Source organism: Heliangelus exortis, chromosome 12, assembly GCF_036169615.1.
Source record: "Heliangelus exortis chromosome 12, bHelExo1.hap1, whole genome shotgun sequence".
NCBI lineage: Eukaryota > Metazoa > Chordata > Aves > Apodiformes > Trochilidae > Heliangelus > Heliangelus exortis.
This window is the reverse complement of record NC_092433.1, coordinates 20,428,304-20,445,265: the sequence shown is the minus strand read 5'-3', so window position 1 is coordinate 20,445,265 and position 16,962 is coordinate 20,428,304. Positions and strand designations below refer to the sequence as shown.

Below are 16,962 nucleotides of genomic sequence, written 5' to 3'. Positions count from 1 at the left end.
TTGAGTTCCACTCTGCTAATTTCATTTGTTTCCATCAATTTATAGGGGAAATCAAGGCTTCTTATTTCATTTATTTTGGGTATTGGTCAAAAGAAATGCATTACTAGGGTCTGGGAGGATGTTCATTGCTGGATAAGAGAAGGGTAACATGAAAGTATCTCTCTGCCCCTCCCTTGGATTCATGGCCAAATGAAATTACTACAACAAAGAAAGAACAACAAAAAAGAACACAGGAAAACTACAGGAGATGAAGACTTCCTCACAGTACCCCACACTCTCTGTGTCACACGCTGCCCGCACACATCAATAAAGACAGAAATTTCGGGTGCTCACTTTGGTGCCACCAAAGGAGGAGGGGGAGAGGGGGTCAGGAGCAGCTCTTACCCTCGATGGTTGCCCTCTTGGGCAGGATGGTGATGGCCCCTTCTGCCACATCCTCCTGCTGGAGCAGGGGGCTCAGCTTGGAGCCCCACGTGTCCGAGCCCACCCAGAGGAAGTGCCCGACCTGATCCGCTCTCTTTGCTGCCGCCAGGATCTGCCTGTGGGAGGGAACATCTTGGTCACAAACTGATGGCATGGAGAGGTATCATTGGGTGGGGGAAAAGGAGGGTTGCAACTGCAGAGTGAACAGAAAATCATAGAATCACAGAATCACAGAATCACCCAAGTTGGAAAGGAGCTCTGAGATCATCAGCTCCAACCCTTGATCCACTCCCCCCGTGGTTCCCAGCCCATGGCACTGATGCCACATTCAGTCTCTTCTTAAAAACCTCCAGGGATGGAGAATCCACCCCCTCCCTGGGCAGCCCATTCCAATGCCTCATTGCCCTCCCTGTAAAGGATTTTTTCCCAATATCCAACCTAACCCTCCCCTGGCAGAGCTGAAGCCCATGGCCTCTTGTCTGCCTGGGAGCAGAGCCCGAACACCCCTGGCTCCAACCTCCTTTCAGGGAGTTGTAGAGAGTGATGAGGTCTCCCCTGAGCCTCCTCTTCTCCAGCCCCAACACCCCCAGCTCCCTCAGCATGTGCCTGTCACATCCCCATCCCTGAGCAGACTGAACCTGACTTTTCACTCACCTTCTGCCCTAAAACTGAAATCCCATCTCCCCTAACACTTGGTTTTGCCACTGACTTCACTGAGACTTCACCCTCACTTTGTTTTGTGCCTCATTTAGTGGAACTGAGCCTCTCAGCCACCAGAAATGAGTGTCACACTTCTAGAAAACCCTTTATCTTATTTTATGAGCAAGTGGTACATGGTTAAGCCCTGAGCCCCCAAACAATATTGTCTTTAGTAACCACCACGTGCCAGAAAACAGGCTCTGAGGGAAGGAACAACACAGTCATATGAGCACGGACAGCACGGATTAATTAATTACTTACTTTATGTCCTCATCATTGGCAAAGATGACGATGGCTCTGGCATTAGGAGTTTCCAGGAGCTGCTTGATAATTTTATCAAAGTCGATGGTCTTGTCCTTGGTGTCCTGGGGGATTTTCAGGGACTGAGCAATGCAGAGCCCACCTGGTGGGGAGAGAAGGAGGAAAGGTCACTGCCACTGGAGAGCAGAGGGAAGGCACTGAGAAAGCAGAGGTGGCTGGAAGGGAAAGTCCCCAGCTGGATGGCTGCCCATAGGGAGCATCCTCTGAGGGTTCCTACAGCTCTGTTTGCAGCACAGTCTGCACTCCTGGGAGGTCAAGGATCAAAGGGATCGGCAGAAACAGTGTCATAGAAAAGCAAAATAAACAAATAAAGTAAAGGGATTAGAAAAACCAAATAACAACAAGGAGAAACAAACAACCTGAGCAGCTTAACCCATTTAAGAAAAAAACAACAATCAAGAGCTGCAAGGCAAGCGATGCTGACAAGGTGTTAGACAAACTTCATCTCCCTGCAGAGCTGAGGTTCTTTGTAATTCTGCAAGTTGAAGGGAACAGAAAAGTGCTTCATCTGAAACGGATCTGGAATAGGGGCAGCAGAGGAGCTGGAATATTGGCAAAGAAAAGATGGTTCAAGAAATACCCATCCCCAAACGGGCTGGAGCTGCACAAACAAAGGAGGCCTCAAGATAAAGCACGTGTCTGGGAACTGGACTCTTAACTACACAGCTAACACTGAAAAGAATTGTATCAGCACAGTAATAGGGTTAATACACCCATACCATAAGTATACCCAGCTTTAGCACAGTTATTTAGCTTGTTTCAGGAAAAAAAAAATCCCATCTCCAGTGCCATTCTGCTTGTGATTGCTGGCAGATGAGAACACCCCTCTGCCTTCATTGCTTTGTTTCTCAGTGATAAAGACTTTCATCTTTTATGGCATCTTAGTACTAACTTCCTCAGCACACTGCACAGTGTGTTAATTAATAAAGTATCAGAGATGCATAATAAGAAACAGCAGTGGGGATGAGTTAATTAAAAGCCAGCAGGACAAAGGAGAGATTCACAGATCTGAGCTCCAATCCTGGTTTAAAGGCACAACCAAAGGGAAGAGGAAGAGGAGGAGGAGGAGGGGAGGTGTTCCCCAGGGAGGAGCACACTTCACAGAGTAAGTCAGGATCATTTTCCCTTATTTTAGAGGCAGAGAATCTGAGACTCAGAGTGGCCCCAAGTCAGGCCAGGTTGGTTGGTATCAGCTGATCCCAAAACTCTGGGGAAAGAAAGGTTGGCTTTGGTGGAAAGAAATAATTTGGAGAAAATGAAAGAATAAACCAGAATTATAACCCCCCAAGTTCTTCTCTGACTCACACAGAATGTGTCCTTTTGTTTTACAATTATTACAGCCTGAAATTATGGCAGCCTGAGATTTTTTCCTTTATAAGAAAACAACACAGACTTTTAAACATAAACTTCACTTTTAAATGAGGAAAGTTCAAAAAGTTTAAGTATTTCTTAAATGCTCTTTCTTTTTATTTTCCCCAGTCAAATCTAGAAGGAACCAACTCAAATTGGAGTTTTCCAGAGCAGAGTTTTCCAGCTCCCAGCTGGCAGGGATGTGATGCTGGGGCACTTGTGCCCCCCAGGCACAGGCAGCCAAGGGGAAGCCACCCGTGTGTCCCTGCTGAGGACAAATCTCTCCTTGTTGGCATCATGCCTAAGGAGAATTTTGAGTTATTAGCCACTCCTGGAACGTCCTCATGCCCTCCCTCCCAGCACTCCATCCTGCAGGTCTCCCACGGGAGACTCCGATTTCTCGTGTTAAACACGGATGTGGCAACTTGAGAAAACTGAGACTGAGAGAAGAGGGAGGAAAAAAAACCCCACAAAACAAAAACTCCCCCCGAGAAAGCCCAAACCAACCTCCAGACTGCTAGACAGGGCTGTCACTTGGAGATGTATGCATTGCCTCAAGAGGCTCCTCTCCAACACAGCAGGAGAGGAGAGGAGATCTTTCACAGCATCCTGACCCAAGGGCTGGTTTATTCTGGATGGAGCCATCACTCAGGCTCCTCTGGAGCTGCTGCAAAGACCCTTGGCAATCCCTCACAGCTTTCCATTGCTTTTGACCAGAATAAGTGGGATTTGCTACGAGAGGATGGGCAGCACAGCCCCATAGAGCAGCCCCAGCACACAGAGCAAGATCCCCCACTGCCTTCTGCTTCTCAAGTTCTGCTCCAGGGAGTGACTTGAAGAGCCTTTTACAACAGGACAGAAGCAGACATCCAGGTACACTCCCATTCTGTAATTCAGAGTCTGTATCTACATTAAATAATCCCTGTATCCAGGGGAAAAAAAGAAAAAAAAAAAACCACCTTAGACCAGGTGATAAAACTACTGTTGTAAAACTATTATTAAAAGAAATAAATCAGTACCAAATATTAAGTAATTGCAACCAGCATGATTTAAGTGCTTGGCAAAAAGGCTGAAGTGGTGGGGAAGGCTGCTGGCTCAGCAACCCCCCAGCAATAAGGACCCAAGCTACTGCCTGGGTGGAGAAGCCAAAATCCCATTATAGTGGGTGGTGATTACAGCTGAACTGAGCATCCTTGGACAGAGGGACAGCTGTGGCCAGGCTCTCAATAGTGAGGAAAAAACCCTCTAATGCCATGGACAGCTTCAAAGTATGTAATTTCCATGTTGTTTTTTTTTCAAACTGATCCCCCAGGAGCCTCCCAACAACATCAATAACATCACATCCAGGCTGGGAACACCAGGAACAGAGCTGGTCAGGGCAGCCTTTCCAGATGTGCCTTTGTCCAGCTGTGAAAATGCACAATTACCAACGAAAAGGAAAAGACAACAAGGCAAACCACGTCCTCAAACACTAACTTGCAAATTATCTGGTTTTACAGCTTCCCATTTTCCCAGGGGATGGTGTCACTTTGGCAGGCTGAGCTGGTGGCTTGGGACTGCTGCCAGCCCTGCAATTCCCCACTCTGCAGCCACTGGCAGCAGGCTGGGAAAACACAGAAGTGTCAATATCCCAACCAAAACGCCAGATTCATTTTTTGGCAAATGAATAAAATGCAAAGTGAAGTTGGGTCCTTTTGCCCTGGGCTGGCGAGAAACAGTTTTTCTCTTAAATTTTATTTCCAGTAGGGGGTCCTTCTGAACCCCGTTTGGTCACTGACAAGAGTCACCAGAGCAGCTCCTGTCTCAAGAAAAAAATATTTCTAGTTAATCTTCACACAAAGAGAACTTCTGCAGTTTCACCTGGATCCTTATCAAGGCCCCTCTTTTCTCCCATGCTTCCAGAGAAGTTTTCACTAAGTGATGCTGGAGACAGAGGAAATTCATCTTAAGGTATTGCTGAGGATGCTGGCAATTAGGGATGTACAAATACCTGATTTCTTTGGTTGGCTGCCAGACTTAGGGCTGGTTGGTTGTTTTTTTGTTTTTTTTTTCCCTAGATCTTCAGTTTCAGTCATTAAAACAAAAAAAAGCCACACAATCAATTTCACTTAAAGCAGAAATCTGCATTTCATCTGATCTGTACCCATCCCTGCACAGGATGCCACCTTCCTGCTTTTTGCCCCTCCCCACAGCATACATGGCAGAGTCTGACCCACAGGTATCCTAAAAGAAAGGTTTTGCTGTGAAAACTTGCTTTGAGACATTTAAAGGAGTTGGTATTGAGCTCTGATAATGCAACAGACATTCTGTGAGTACAAAAAAGCAGAAAGAAGAAGAGAATTAAACCAGCAGTCTTTGCTAAAGACAAATGAATGGGAAGTTCCTGCTCTCTCTTCTCCAATCTTTGACCTGGGATTTTGGGAGAACACAAAGCATTGAAAATATCCCAGCTGCCTTCCTCTCACCCGTGGCAGGGTCTGTGCCCTGCTGGGGGGTTTGGCTGTGCTGCCATGCAGTGACTCGTTGGGGACATGGGACCCCCAGCTCTGGGATGCATGGAGCAATCCAAGTGCTCCTTCAGTATCCCTGGCTCCCCAGGATCCTGGTACAACACTAAGCACTTTATTCTGCTTCCCTGAAAGCCTCCAAGAGCTCTTTTTTTCTTATCACCCCTTAATTGGATTATCAGGTAGCAGGAGAGACACAGCAACACTTTTTCAGATGATTTATCTCCAGAGATTCTTTTTTGGGGGAATCACTCTGAGCAACACTGGAAAACAGTGCTTCAGAAAGTTCTGTTTGCTGTTGCTGACTGGCAGCAGGACCTCTCAATTAATTTGATTAATACCTCACTTTAAAAGTGGCTGAAAGCTGCCTCCTGGATGTTTGTCACCATCATGAGAACAGCACACACAGCACTGGCCTTGCACAGCACCCCGGGAAGCAGGCAGCTGGTGGCTGGGACAGGAGAAAGGCATCTCAAGCACAATTCTATCTGAATAGTCAGATTTTTTTTTTTTCATTATCTAAACAACAAAAATATCTACTTCTCCAGTGTGAAGGAGTCCTGGTCCCCCTGAGAGCAACCCATGTGGAGGGGAAGAAACAAAATAAATATCAAAGACATATTGTTGGGATTTTTTTTGTTGTTGTAAGTATTATTATATATGTGACTGCTGGGGTCTGGCATGCACTTACATCCCCTGCATACACAATTTATTAGCTGTAATGAGCTTTACTTTTAAACCTCGTATATTCTGCAGAAGCAAAAGAAACCAGTGGCAGTAACAATGAAGACTGAGCTTAAAGAGATCATTATTGGCCCCCTGTGAAAACTTCCGATACCACAATTGGGGATATTTTCCTGATAAAGCAGAATTATGTCCTAAAGGAGTAGGAATGATAAAGATTATTTCATATTCTTGAAATGCAGCCGGGCCTGCCAGCTTGCTTGCTGTCAAAGACCTCACCACTTAAAGAGTTATTCAAACAACTGACACAGAAGCCACAAAACCTTCACAGAACAATCACTGGAAAGTCAATACATGACTCAGATGTTTGCTTTGAAGAGGGAATGTATTCCAGCAGCAGCCTGGGTGCCAGGTGGGGTTTTCCAGGGATTCCTTATTAGATACGGGAATTCTTTTCTACTGCTTTAACAAAAGAAACAGAATAAACCCCCCACTGTCCACTGCATGGGACTTCTCATCAGCATCATGGAAGAAATAATCAGATTTTCAGTGAAGTCAATCTAGTACAGGAAAATTTCCATCCCCATTCCCAGATCTGTAAATTCAAAGTAATCCAAGCTGGCAAAATAGAACCCAGCCCCACTGCTGGACCTCTGCTACTCCCCTGTCCTACCAGGGTGAGAAATTCTGCCAAGAATTGGTCTGAGACCATCAGTTTATTCCTTACAAAAGCTCCTAAGCACCCACCCAGCAGGAAGGGCTGGACTGGAGCTCTTCTCCATCTCTTTGGAGCAGTGAGACACAACCCATCCAGTGCCAGCCCTGGCAGGTGTGGGACAAAGAACCTGTAATCTACCAACATTAGCTCCCTGTTAAAAAAGTTATTCCCAGCCAGAAATGGAAATAAATTCATCCATCCTGACCCCTAGAATTAAAACAGACCCAAGGATATTCAGAGAGAACTGCTGGGACTTTATTCCAGTGGCATTTGCTGGGCCAATGTGGCTACAGCTCCACCCAGAACAAACACAGATCTACAGCAGGGACAATTCAGGATGAACAGGTTATACATTTCAAGAGAAAAAAATACAGTGATGAGGCTAAATCAGCAGAGAATGTAGATTCCTCAAGAGAAAAGTAACTAAAAGTAAAAAAATCCCAGATTTAGAGAGATCCAGAAATGGCAGCTGGGTTCCTATGTCTAAAATCAAAGTCCTAATGAGGCTCTGGCTCAGGTTTTAGTTCCCTTACTAGAGGTCATTAATACCCTACTTACCAAGAGTTATGAAGTTCTTGGCTATGCCAGTAAAAGAAGTTTACAACTGCACTGGTGTGCAGATAGGACAGAATGTAAATTACATCTCCACGGCATCATAATTCAGTTATAAAAATAGAATGTGCACCAATAATAAAATTTCATTAAAATATGAAGCTACAACAATTTATCCAAGGGAAAGCATCCCTGTGGGTACACAACAGCAACAGCTTAGAAACTTTCTATCTATTAAGATGCTACAGAATCATTTTAAAGTTTTAAAAGATTTTTGCTAAGCTTGCTTATTGTCTCGTTTTTTCATGTTTTTTCATCATAACCAAAGAACAGAGCACCTAACCAGATACAGAAGACTGATATTTCTGGTACATGATCACTAATGCAAAATTCTCTTGTGTCACAGCTTTGCTGCATAGTTAATGAGATTCCTGCTGCATTTTATCACCTCAGGAATTGTCCTTTATTATGGCAGTTAAACTCCAGCAATATACAAAAAATTAAGACTCTCCCTGGGACACCAAACTAAATGACAAGAGTGGTGGAAGATCATTAGTTAGAAAAGATGCAGAAAAGCACTGCTTGCTTTTCAGAGTACAGAAAATCAAACAAATGAGGAGAAGTTGTTAGATCACCCATGCCCAGGAATTTGCTCCAGAGGTTGGAGAACACACTCAGTCTGGGTATTGGCAGTAAAAGGGACCTGAGATTTATTGGCTTCCTAAAACCTGTGCTACAAAAAGTACATTTGAGCCATAGGGTGTAACCATGCAGAAAAAAGCAATATAAAATAAAAGTTCCACTTCTGCTTCCAACATTTAAACCACTTTTGTTGTCACAGGGTGATGGCAGCAGTGCTGAAAGGACCCATCCAGACCCTGGAAAAACCTCTGCAGAGCACTGGCTGTTCACAGGGAGATGGAGACCCAGGGATGGGCTCTGGATGAGCAGATTCCTGGCTCAAGGACGTTATTTGTGGTTCAGATTTTTTGCCATATCCCCATTTCTAACAAGAATGAAACTGCATACCAAAAAGTCCTTAAGGCAACCCAAAGGAGAGCTCTGCTCAGCACCAAGCAGCAGCTCAGTGCCTCAGCCCTGCAGCTGGGGCAGAAATCCTCAAGGATGACAAATTCAAAGCCCTGAATCAAACTTTGGAGGGGGAGCCAAGGCAGAGAGAGGGATGGGAGCCCTCCCACAGCTGCAGAAAAAGCCCTGTGTGCCCCACGGTGCTACAACTTGAAGATGATGCCAGAAGTATTGAGAGGGGGTGACCCAGCAAGGCAACCTCCTGAAAATCAACTTGAAAGGACCCCAGGGAATCAAGAAATAAAGAGACTGACAGAACATCCCTCATTTTCCTGTAAATCTGCTCCCTGGTGAAGATCCCTGTTGTCAGCCCCAGGGCTCTCCAGCTGAGGAGCCAGGAAAGGAACTGAAATCCCAACCCTCCCAGCTCCAGCTCGTTCTTGGCTTCCCCAGGGGCCTGGATGTGGGGCTGCTCCCCAGCAATACCTCCCTGGGCTGCTTTCCCTCCCTTCCAGAGAGCAATTTCCTTCCCCCTTCACATCCAGGGCAGAACCCAGTGCTCAGTGCCAGGGTTTGATTTGTCTGAACTGCCTCTTGGAGCTCCACACTGTAATTTAGGAGACTGCTTGGGGCTGTGCTGTTCTTGCAGGGATATTTCCCCCCCAGTAATAATGATGCCACCTCTGGATAGTGAATCATTATAAACTGCAAGCACAAAATGATCTCTAATGATGAAGCTTTTCTAACTACAATTTAGAGTGTTCCCTTGTTCCTAATTCATTTTTTTCTTGGAGAAGTAACACAGCATTTTAGCCCTCTCTCAGTTAATGGCATTTTCTTGGTTGTTATACATTTGTTAGGGCAAGTAAAGACTTGTCAGTTCTTCAAAGAATGAGAAATCCAGAGAAAAGCAGTGGCAAGTCTCGGTGGGAAGGGAGGGAGGATTAGAAATCTTTTAACTATACTTTTGGAAGGAAACTTGCTTTCTATTTTTTCCCCCCAAGAAGAGACCAGCATTTAGAACATGAAAAAAATTCTCTCATGAACCCAGGCTGGGGTTTGCAAAGGCTCCACAACAGATAAAGGCCATGAAAGGAACCTGATGGGAGCTCTGGGCTTTGAGGTGGGGAGGACAAAAAGGGAGGCAGGGGGCTGGAGCACAGGAGTACTCAGGTCTGCACCCAAAAGCAAACAGAACTCCACATGCACTTGGCTAGAAAGAATTCTGGGTAGGGAAAGCAAAGCAAACAGGACCTCAGGACATCAGGCTTGGGCCACAGAAGCTCTGAGAGATGCTGCCCCTCCAGCCCTCACCCTCAGCTCTGCAGAATCACCAGATCCCCATCCCATGGGGATAGAAGAAGCCAACCCCATGAGGTCTGATCTGTCTGAGAGAACATTTCATTAAGAATTGTTGGCAAATTGGCATGATGCACATTCCTATTTCATCCCATTTTGGAGAAAGCTGAATAAAGCTCTGATGCACACAGACATTTGTTAAAAGCAGAAGCAAAGTCTGGGAAGCAAATCATCCCTGGAGATGGCAGATGGAAGTTGGGAAGCCTGAGATGCCAGAAGAGGTTTTTTCTGCTAGGTCCTACCTGGGTTTCTCTTCAGTCCTCAGCCTTGCTGCAGCATATTTTTCCTCAGAACATTCCTACACAAGGTCATTGCTGCCTGCTTCTGTGCTGACCACTGCCTCCTGGGACACCAAACGTGTCAGTCCAGCAAAGCTAAGAGTTATTTAAATGGAATATGTTTCCAGCCCTTGAATGGGGGAAATAATAATAATAACAATAAAAAAATGGAAACAAAACTCTTTAAATTCCTTGGCCTCTTCTTGTCTGTCTCATAACCCCATCTCCTTCACACTGGAGTAATGTTCTTAGCATACAAGACTGTGCTTTAACAACCCTCTCTCCAATGAGTACTAAAAATGCAATATGGTTCAGTAAAATCCCTCCTGCAGCACTGCCACAGCCACCCCCTACCCACAGCCTGTGGGGAATCAGCTCCATTCCAGGGAGTGCTGCAACAGAAGAGCTCAAAGGTGCAGAAGGTAGGAGCAGGCAGTTCAGGCTTCACCCTGAAACCCCCATGGAACAACCCCTGGGGCACCAGAGTGATGCCCCAGAGCTCCGGGAGGTGAAAGTCAGGGGGATGGGCAGGAACCCCTGCAAGGAGGTGACTGGTGGATTGGATCTGGTTATCCCTGAGTTATTCCAGCACAGAGCTCTTCATTGACTGCTTTCCAAAGAGGCTTTCCAATGAACAGCCCATTAAAGACAAGGGGGTGCTCTTAATTTGATGCTGAACTCAAGAGGTGTATAAAATATTTGTCGATACTTGGACTACCTAATGTGTTAAACTGAAAGAAAAGCAATTGCTGCAGAAATCAATCCTCCAGCAGAGCCCATACTGCCCTACAAAGCATCCAAAGCCATTATGAGTCTTTATAGTCTTCGTTTGCCTTCAATAAATGGAGTTATGGCACTAGGATGCTTGCATCTCTGGCAAGCCAGCTTTGAACTGGCATCATTTCCTTCACAGAAGGAAGAACAAAGGAAAAAAGGACTTTTGTTTTCCCTCTTGCTGCATACAAATAACAGCCCAGACCCAAGGTTTAGGACTCAATGGGAACAAACACTCCCCATCCACCACCAGCAGTTTGTCACCATTCCCTCCTCATCCTGCACACTCTGGAGACCCCACAAAGCTCCCACTCATGGAGTGAAAATCCCACAGGAGGGGGGGAGACTGCAAGTGGCACCTCTGGGCATGGAAAGCTCCTGTGCTCTTACACAGATGGTTCTGCCACTGATGCAGAGTCAGATTCCAACAGGTACTTTTTCACTTTTTCTAAGATCTGTTCCCTGCAGTCCTGGTTCAATGAACTGGGCACCAGAATTCAGAAGACCAAAGAGAGACACACACAAAAAAGAAAAAACAAGAAAAAAGATGAATATGCTGAATATGCCCCTTATGTTGGGGCACTGCTGGTATTAGTTTAAATTTAATCAAAATTTTTTTTATATTATTTGCAGATCAAATTTCACACTCTCACACCTACACCACGCCACTGAGCAGCCCCTCATTTCACTTGGCATTTATTATCTCTCCTGGGAATTCCAGGGATTAAAAAGTCCAACTTGATAGCTGCAAACGTACACCTGTAGCTAACCTGTGTGAAGAGCAGTTTGTGCTTTAATTCCCAAAGCCCTGTGCTCAGGATGTGAGCACAGCACTGAGCTCTCCTGTGCAGAACCAGCCCTGCCACTCAGCACTGGCTCATCCCTGCCCAGGGAGCAGGGGCAGCTCCAGCACCCTCAGGCTGGGATGGCCAGCAAGGGGAGATACATTTTCTCCTGAAATTGTTAGGCCCTGTATGAAGGGATTTAAATGATGTTCTGAGTGCTACATACGTCACAAATCATTAAGTCAATGCAATTCCTAAGAAAAGAAATGTCAACTTTGACTTCACATCAAACACCCACTTGCTGCATTTTTAATTCACTTTGTGACCAGAAAGATGACCAAAGTTCTCTGCATTTGGCATAAACTGGTGCCACACATGCAGGAGAAATTAACATCGAAAATTAATTCCAAATATTCCTCTCCATTTGAAAGGTTTAAATTAATCACTAGTCCCAATATTTTGGCATCCTGGAAGAACTCCATTAGACTGATTGCAAAACAATGACTGAAGATTCAGCACACCGATTTTATTAAGTTTCTCTCTGGAATTCCCTGCCTACCTACTCACTCACAGCTTGCAGGAACACCACAAAAAGCTGCTTCACTATCAGATCTCCCTGAACAGAGCACACCCAGCTCCCTGTTTAAAATTCTCTCTCCCTGCTGACACAGACATCACTTCATGGCTCATGTCTCTGGGTTAGAACATTTACAGACCTTTCACAAAACTTTCTCCATCAGAATCAAGGTAAGCCAGGACAGCCATCTGCAAACCCCCCCCCCCCCCCCCCCAAAACCCCCACACTCCTGCAGCCACCTCCAGCCCAGTGTCAGGACCAGCCCTGCTGGGATGCTGGAGGCCACTGCTGGCCCCACGTCCCCCTGCAGAGCCCTGGGGGCTACTGATGGGGACAGAATCCCAGACTGGTTTGGGCTGGAAGGTTCATCAAACCTCATCTAGTGCCACTCCCCTGCCATGGTCAGGGACACCTCCCACAGCCCAGGGTGCTCCAAGCCCATCCAACCTTCACCACTGCCAGGGATGGGGCAGCCACAGCTTCTGGGGGCAACCTGAGAGGCTCAGCACCCTCACCCCTAAGGATTTCTTCCTAAGTTCTCCTTTCCCACTCTGAAGCCATCCCCCCTCATCCTCTCCCTGCAGCAGGAGGATGAGGTGCCATGGGCTCAGCACCTCAGGGCTGGGCTTGCCCACTCAACCAGTAAGTGGAAAGTAGGCAAAAGAGTCAGCCAAGAGTCAGTCAACCAGTAAGCTGACAGTAAGCAAAACTTCTGGAGTACTTTGCACCAGGTATGGTCCTGACCTGCCTCAGCCCCTTCTAAAGCACTTCATGATGTCTCTGAGGTCAGGTTGCATTCTAGAATTATCCTCAGCCCTTCTGAGGGCACTTTCCCTCAGCACTTCTCCTCTGTCTCTCATTCCCAATTATTTTCTTTTCCTTTAAAAAAACTTCCAGAAAAAAAAAAACAACCAACCAACACACAGCTGGACACTGGCACCCCCCATTGCCCTCCTGCACCCAGCAGGTCCCAGTGCTGAGGGACTGGGAACAGCACAAACCCAGCAGGTTCTGGTGCACAGAGGCAGCAGTCAGTGGGACACTGTTCTTGGAGCAACTTTTCCACCTGCCTGTGGCCAACAAAAAGCAATGGGAAGAGTCTGAGGTTGAATTTTGCTCTTTCCACTGCTCATTGGACACTGCTCGGTGCCAGAACACACTCTGGGTCTGCAGGGGGGGGTCCTGAAAAGGGAACAACTTTAAAAAGTCAGTAATCTGTAACCCTCCTCAGAACATGGCAATGCTCTCTGCATAGAAAGAGGATAAAAGAAGAACATATGCATAACTTCAGTGAGCCTTGTTTAATCTGCTTAGTTTCATTTGTTCTACAGACCTCTTATTTTGGGGAAATGAATGTTTTTAATTAAGCTGACTTCATAGTTGCTTAGGTAATATCTGGCTGTCGAGTGCCTTGACAGTTCTGCTCTACCCAAGCTGCACATCCCCACCAGTAGCTGGAGTCTGTAGTGATAAAGCAATTTGTTGAGTCATGCTCTTTTTCCCTCTACATCCAATCTTGATTCCCCAGACAGTGTCAGTTCTCCATTTGTTAATCCATATTTAATTTTTAAATCACAAAACACCATGGTTTTAAAGATAAGCTTTTAAAATGCCCTCCTACACAGCCTTTTCTTGCTGTCTCCTGGGAGATGGCTGATAACAAGCAAAAAAAATCATGTGCTTCAAATATTAATGAAGAAGCTGCTATTGCAAACCAGGAACTCAGAGGCCAGGTGATTATGGTGTGGAGATGTGATGTGCAATGAAATCTGGGCAGAAAAGGCTAAAGAGAGTTTAAAAAAAAGGGTCCTAAAGGCAAGGGAGCAGTTTGCCAGGAATCCACATGAGGACCACATCTCTCCAGCCCCTGGGAGAGGGGAAGGGGCTGGGAATGGGGACCCTGGGGCGTGGGGATGAAAGGTCCCCAAATTCCTCCCCCTTGGGAACAGAGGAAAGGCAAGGATGGGCACCAAGGTGTTGGATTCCCTCGCTTGGAGAGTCCTTGGGACACACCAGATGAAACCTTTCCTCTGCCAACTGCCTCACCCAAACTCCAGACACTTGTGAAAAACTCTTATTCCAGGACTTTTCAGTGATGCAGGAGGTGAGGAGGGCAGAGCATCCCATCCCAGGGTAGGAAGGGGTGGGCTCCTGGGCTGTGCAGAGGGGAGCTCTGCTCCCACCCACTGCCTCTCTGAAGCTTTAGATGCAAACTTGATTGCTCTTACACCAGAAAAAGATTTCTGTTAAAGCTAAAATTACTTTGATGATAAATTTTAATTAGCAGTACTATTCAGAAAACACTAAAATAAGCTGATGGATAAGGAGAATTCCAGCTGGAACAGCAGCACATGTAAATCCTGTGCCTGATTTAGAGATCTTGGAAGCAAATCTGGAGGAGTTCCTTTAGCCTTTCATTCTAGATATTTAATTTTGCTTTAAAAAGTTACACTGCCTAGGAGACCTTTTCTTTTGGTAGCTCCTTTTTAATTACCAGTGGTGGCTGATTTGCATATGCCTTTTATTAGAGTTAAGGTCACTGTCACCAGACACCTTTTGTCTTTCAAATATCAAACCAGTAATACTGGTTTGGTAATTGGTAATTCTGAGCTCCTTTATGAAAAAATCCCTATCAGTTTTCTACAAGAATAAAAAAGTATCCCAGCTTTTCATGGGGTTCTTTATATGCTGCCAACACACCTCTATTTGTCTATGTCATGAACCCACCCCTAAGCCACCCCTGCAGAACTGGGATGCATTTGTACCCCTCTGGCACCCTGCAGAGCTCTGGGGCTAAATGGAGACCTTGACTCTAAGGTGATTGATTAATTACTGCACACCCTGCCCACACTGACTGCTGCAGCTCCTGGCCAGACAAACCCCAAGGCCACAGGTGGGCAGGAAACCTCTCCTCTGCCTGACACCCTTCATCTATGTGCCCACTAAAACCTTCTCCATGAGGATGGTGAGACAGCAGGAAATCAGCCAAGTACTGGGTGGATCATCCCACCCCAGCCCTATGCAGAACATGGTAGCACTGGCAGGTGGCCACCAGCATCACTACCCAGCCCCAGAGCATCCCCACCCAGCCCCAGAGCATCCCCACCCAATCCCAGAGCATCCCCACCCAATCCCAGAGCATCCCCACCCAGCCCCAGAGCATCCCCACCCAGCCCCAGAGCATCCCCACCCAGCCCCAGAGCATCCCCACCCAACACCAGAGCATCCCCTTGACAAAGGCAAGGAAATAATTCCCAAGTACACACACAATTTTTTCAACACATCTTCTGATCTCTCCAGCTCCTTGACATTGTAGCCTCTGCCTCCCCACAGACTCTCAGAAAAGAGGGCTGCTTCCTTCTATTATCATTATTTTTACTTTATTCAGTAGTTTAGAAACCCAATGCACTGTTTGCTTTATTCAGCAAATGCAGAGTTCAAAGATTTTCCTGTCCTCTGACCAGATTTAGAGAATACTAATGCAATCTCTGTTCCAAGGCACTGACTTTGTGTAACAAAGGATGGTGTGGAAAAAACAAGTGATTTTTTCCACATTTAAACTATATAATGAATGCTCCCACTGGTTTTTAAATAAACATAAGGGCTTTTTTTTAAGACATCTCTTGTGAGCTGGGGGCGCAGCATGAAATATTTTCAAAATAGACTTTCTTTCCTGGACAAACTTACGGATGCTGCTGAAAGCAGGAGAAGAAAAATTAACTTTCAGGATCCCACTTCTGAACCCACACACCATTATTCCCCCCTGCCCCACTGGAAAGTATAAGGTACTCTCCTCAATATGATGTATCAGCACCAGGAGAGGACACAAGAGGTTTAATTCTCTGCACTGCTTTCTCACCAGAGAGATAACTTCCACTCAACTATCTCTTCCCATCCACCCTGCAGTGGGAATGTGCTTCAAGTGTTTATTTAAAAAAAATAATAATAAATGGAATTCTTAACACGATGGTTCAGATTACTGCCTCTAAGTCAGTAAAATGGAGCATCATAAAAAGGACATCAAGCTGCAACCCTCAGCCTCATATTTCTTAACATCCCCTGATACAAATGTGTTCTGAGCTTCATCAAATCTCACTTATCAGATGTCCTCAATAATTCCATTCAAGTTCATTAAAAAAATATTGCAGTTCACGACAGTATTTGGATTCAAAACACAAGCTACTTAAAGCCTCTTACATCTCCACTGACAGAACTGGAAATGCACTTGGAGCAGATAACCAAGTGTGTATTCATACACTATTTATACCACTCCTGCTCCTGGCACCACTGCAGCCTGCCAGCACTTACACCAGAAAAACCTTGGAATCTCAGCTGCTAATATTCTGCTTCAAATGAAAGGTTTCAGATGGCAGGAGGCTTCTTCTTCCTTCTGAGAACAGAAGGACAAAAATGCAGAGTAGTGAGAGGGATCTCTGGCTTTTAGAGCTGTAAGGAACACACAGCTCCCACAGGCAGCCTGGGGGCAAGGGCTGCAGAGCAAAGCATTTGTACCTGCACACCCTGTGCACCCAGAAATCAAGAGATTCTGCACAAAAGCCACCAGCACCTGTAGCCAGCAGAGCACCAGGAAGCACATGGAATTTAGGGGGTCATACTTAGTAAGCCTTTTAAAAATGTTCAGCTGCAAATAAAAGCTGGGCTCCCTGTGCTGTTACCAGCTTCACAAACCTGCCAATAAACTCCTGTGAGAAGGATGGGAGAGCCCCCCAGCCCCAGCATGGTGCAGAGATTCTGACACTGTGACCACAGAGAGCTCCACAAGTGGTGTGAGGCTCAGAGACCTGGCCATGGGCCTCCCCTTCTGCCCATCCCCAGAGGAACCCAGCTGGGCAGAGCAGGGATGCTCAGGTAGCTGGGAAGAGGAGACATTCACAGCACAACCTCC

General features: G+C 46.0%; 1 protein-coding gene across 1 annotated transcript in view; it reads right to left on the bottom strand.

Moving 5' to 3' along the window:
- Positions 1–16,962, bottom strand: part of GRM7 (glutamate metabotropic receptor 7) — a 200,065-nt gene that overhangs the window by 85,468 nt on the left and 97,635 nt on the right. The window contains exons 3-4 of the mRNA XM_071756379.1: positions 1,384–1,525; positions 385–539 (exon numbers count right to left, since the gene is read on the bottom strand). Of these exons, the coding sequence (XP_071612480.1) occupies positions 385–539; positions 1,384–1,525 (297 nt within the window). The remainder of the gene's footprint in view (positions 1–384; positions 540–1,383; positions 1,526–16,962) is intronic.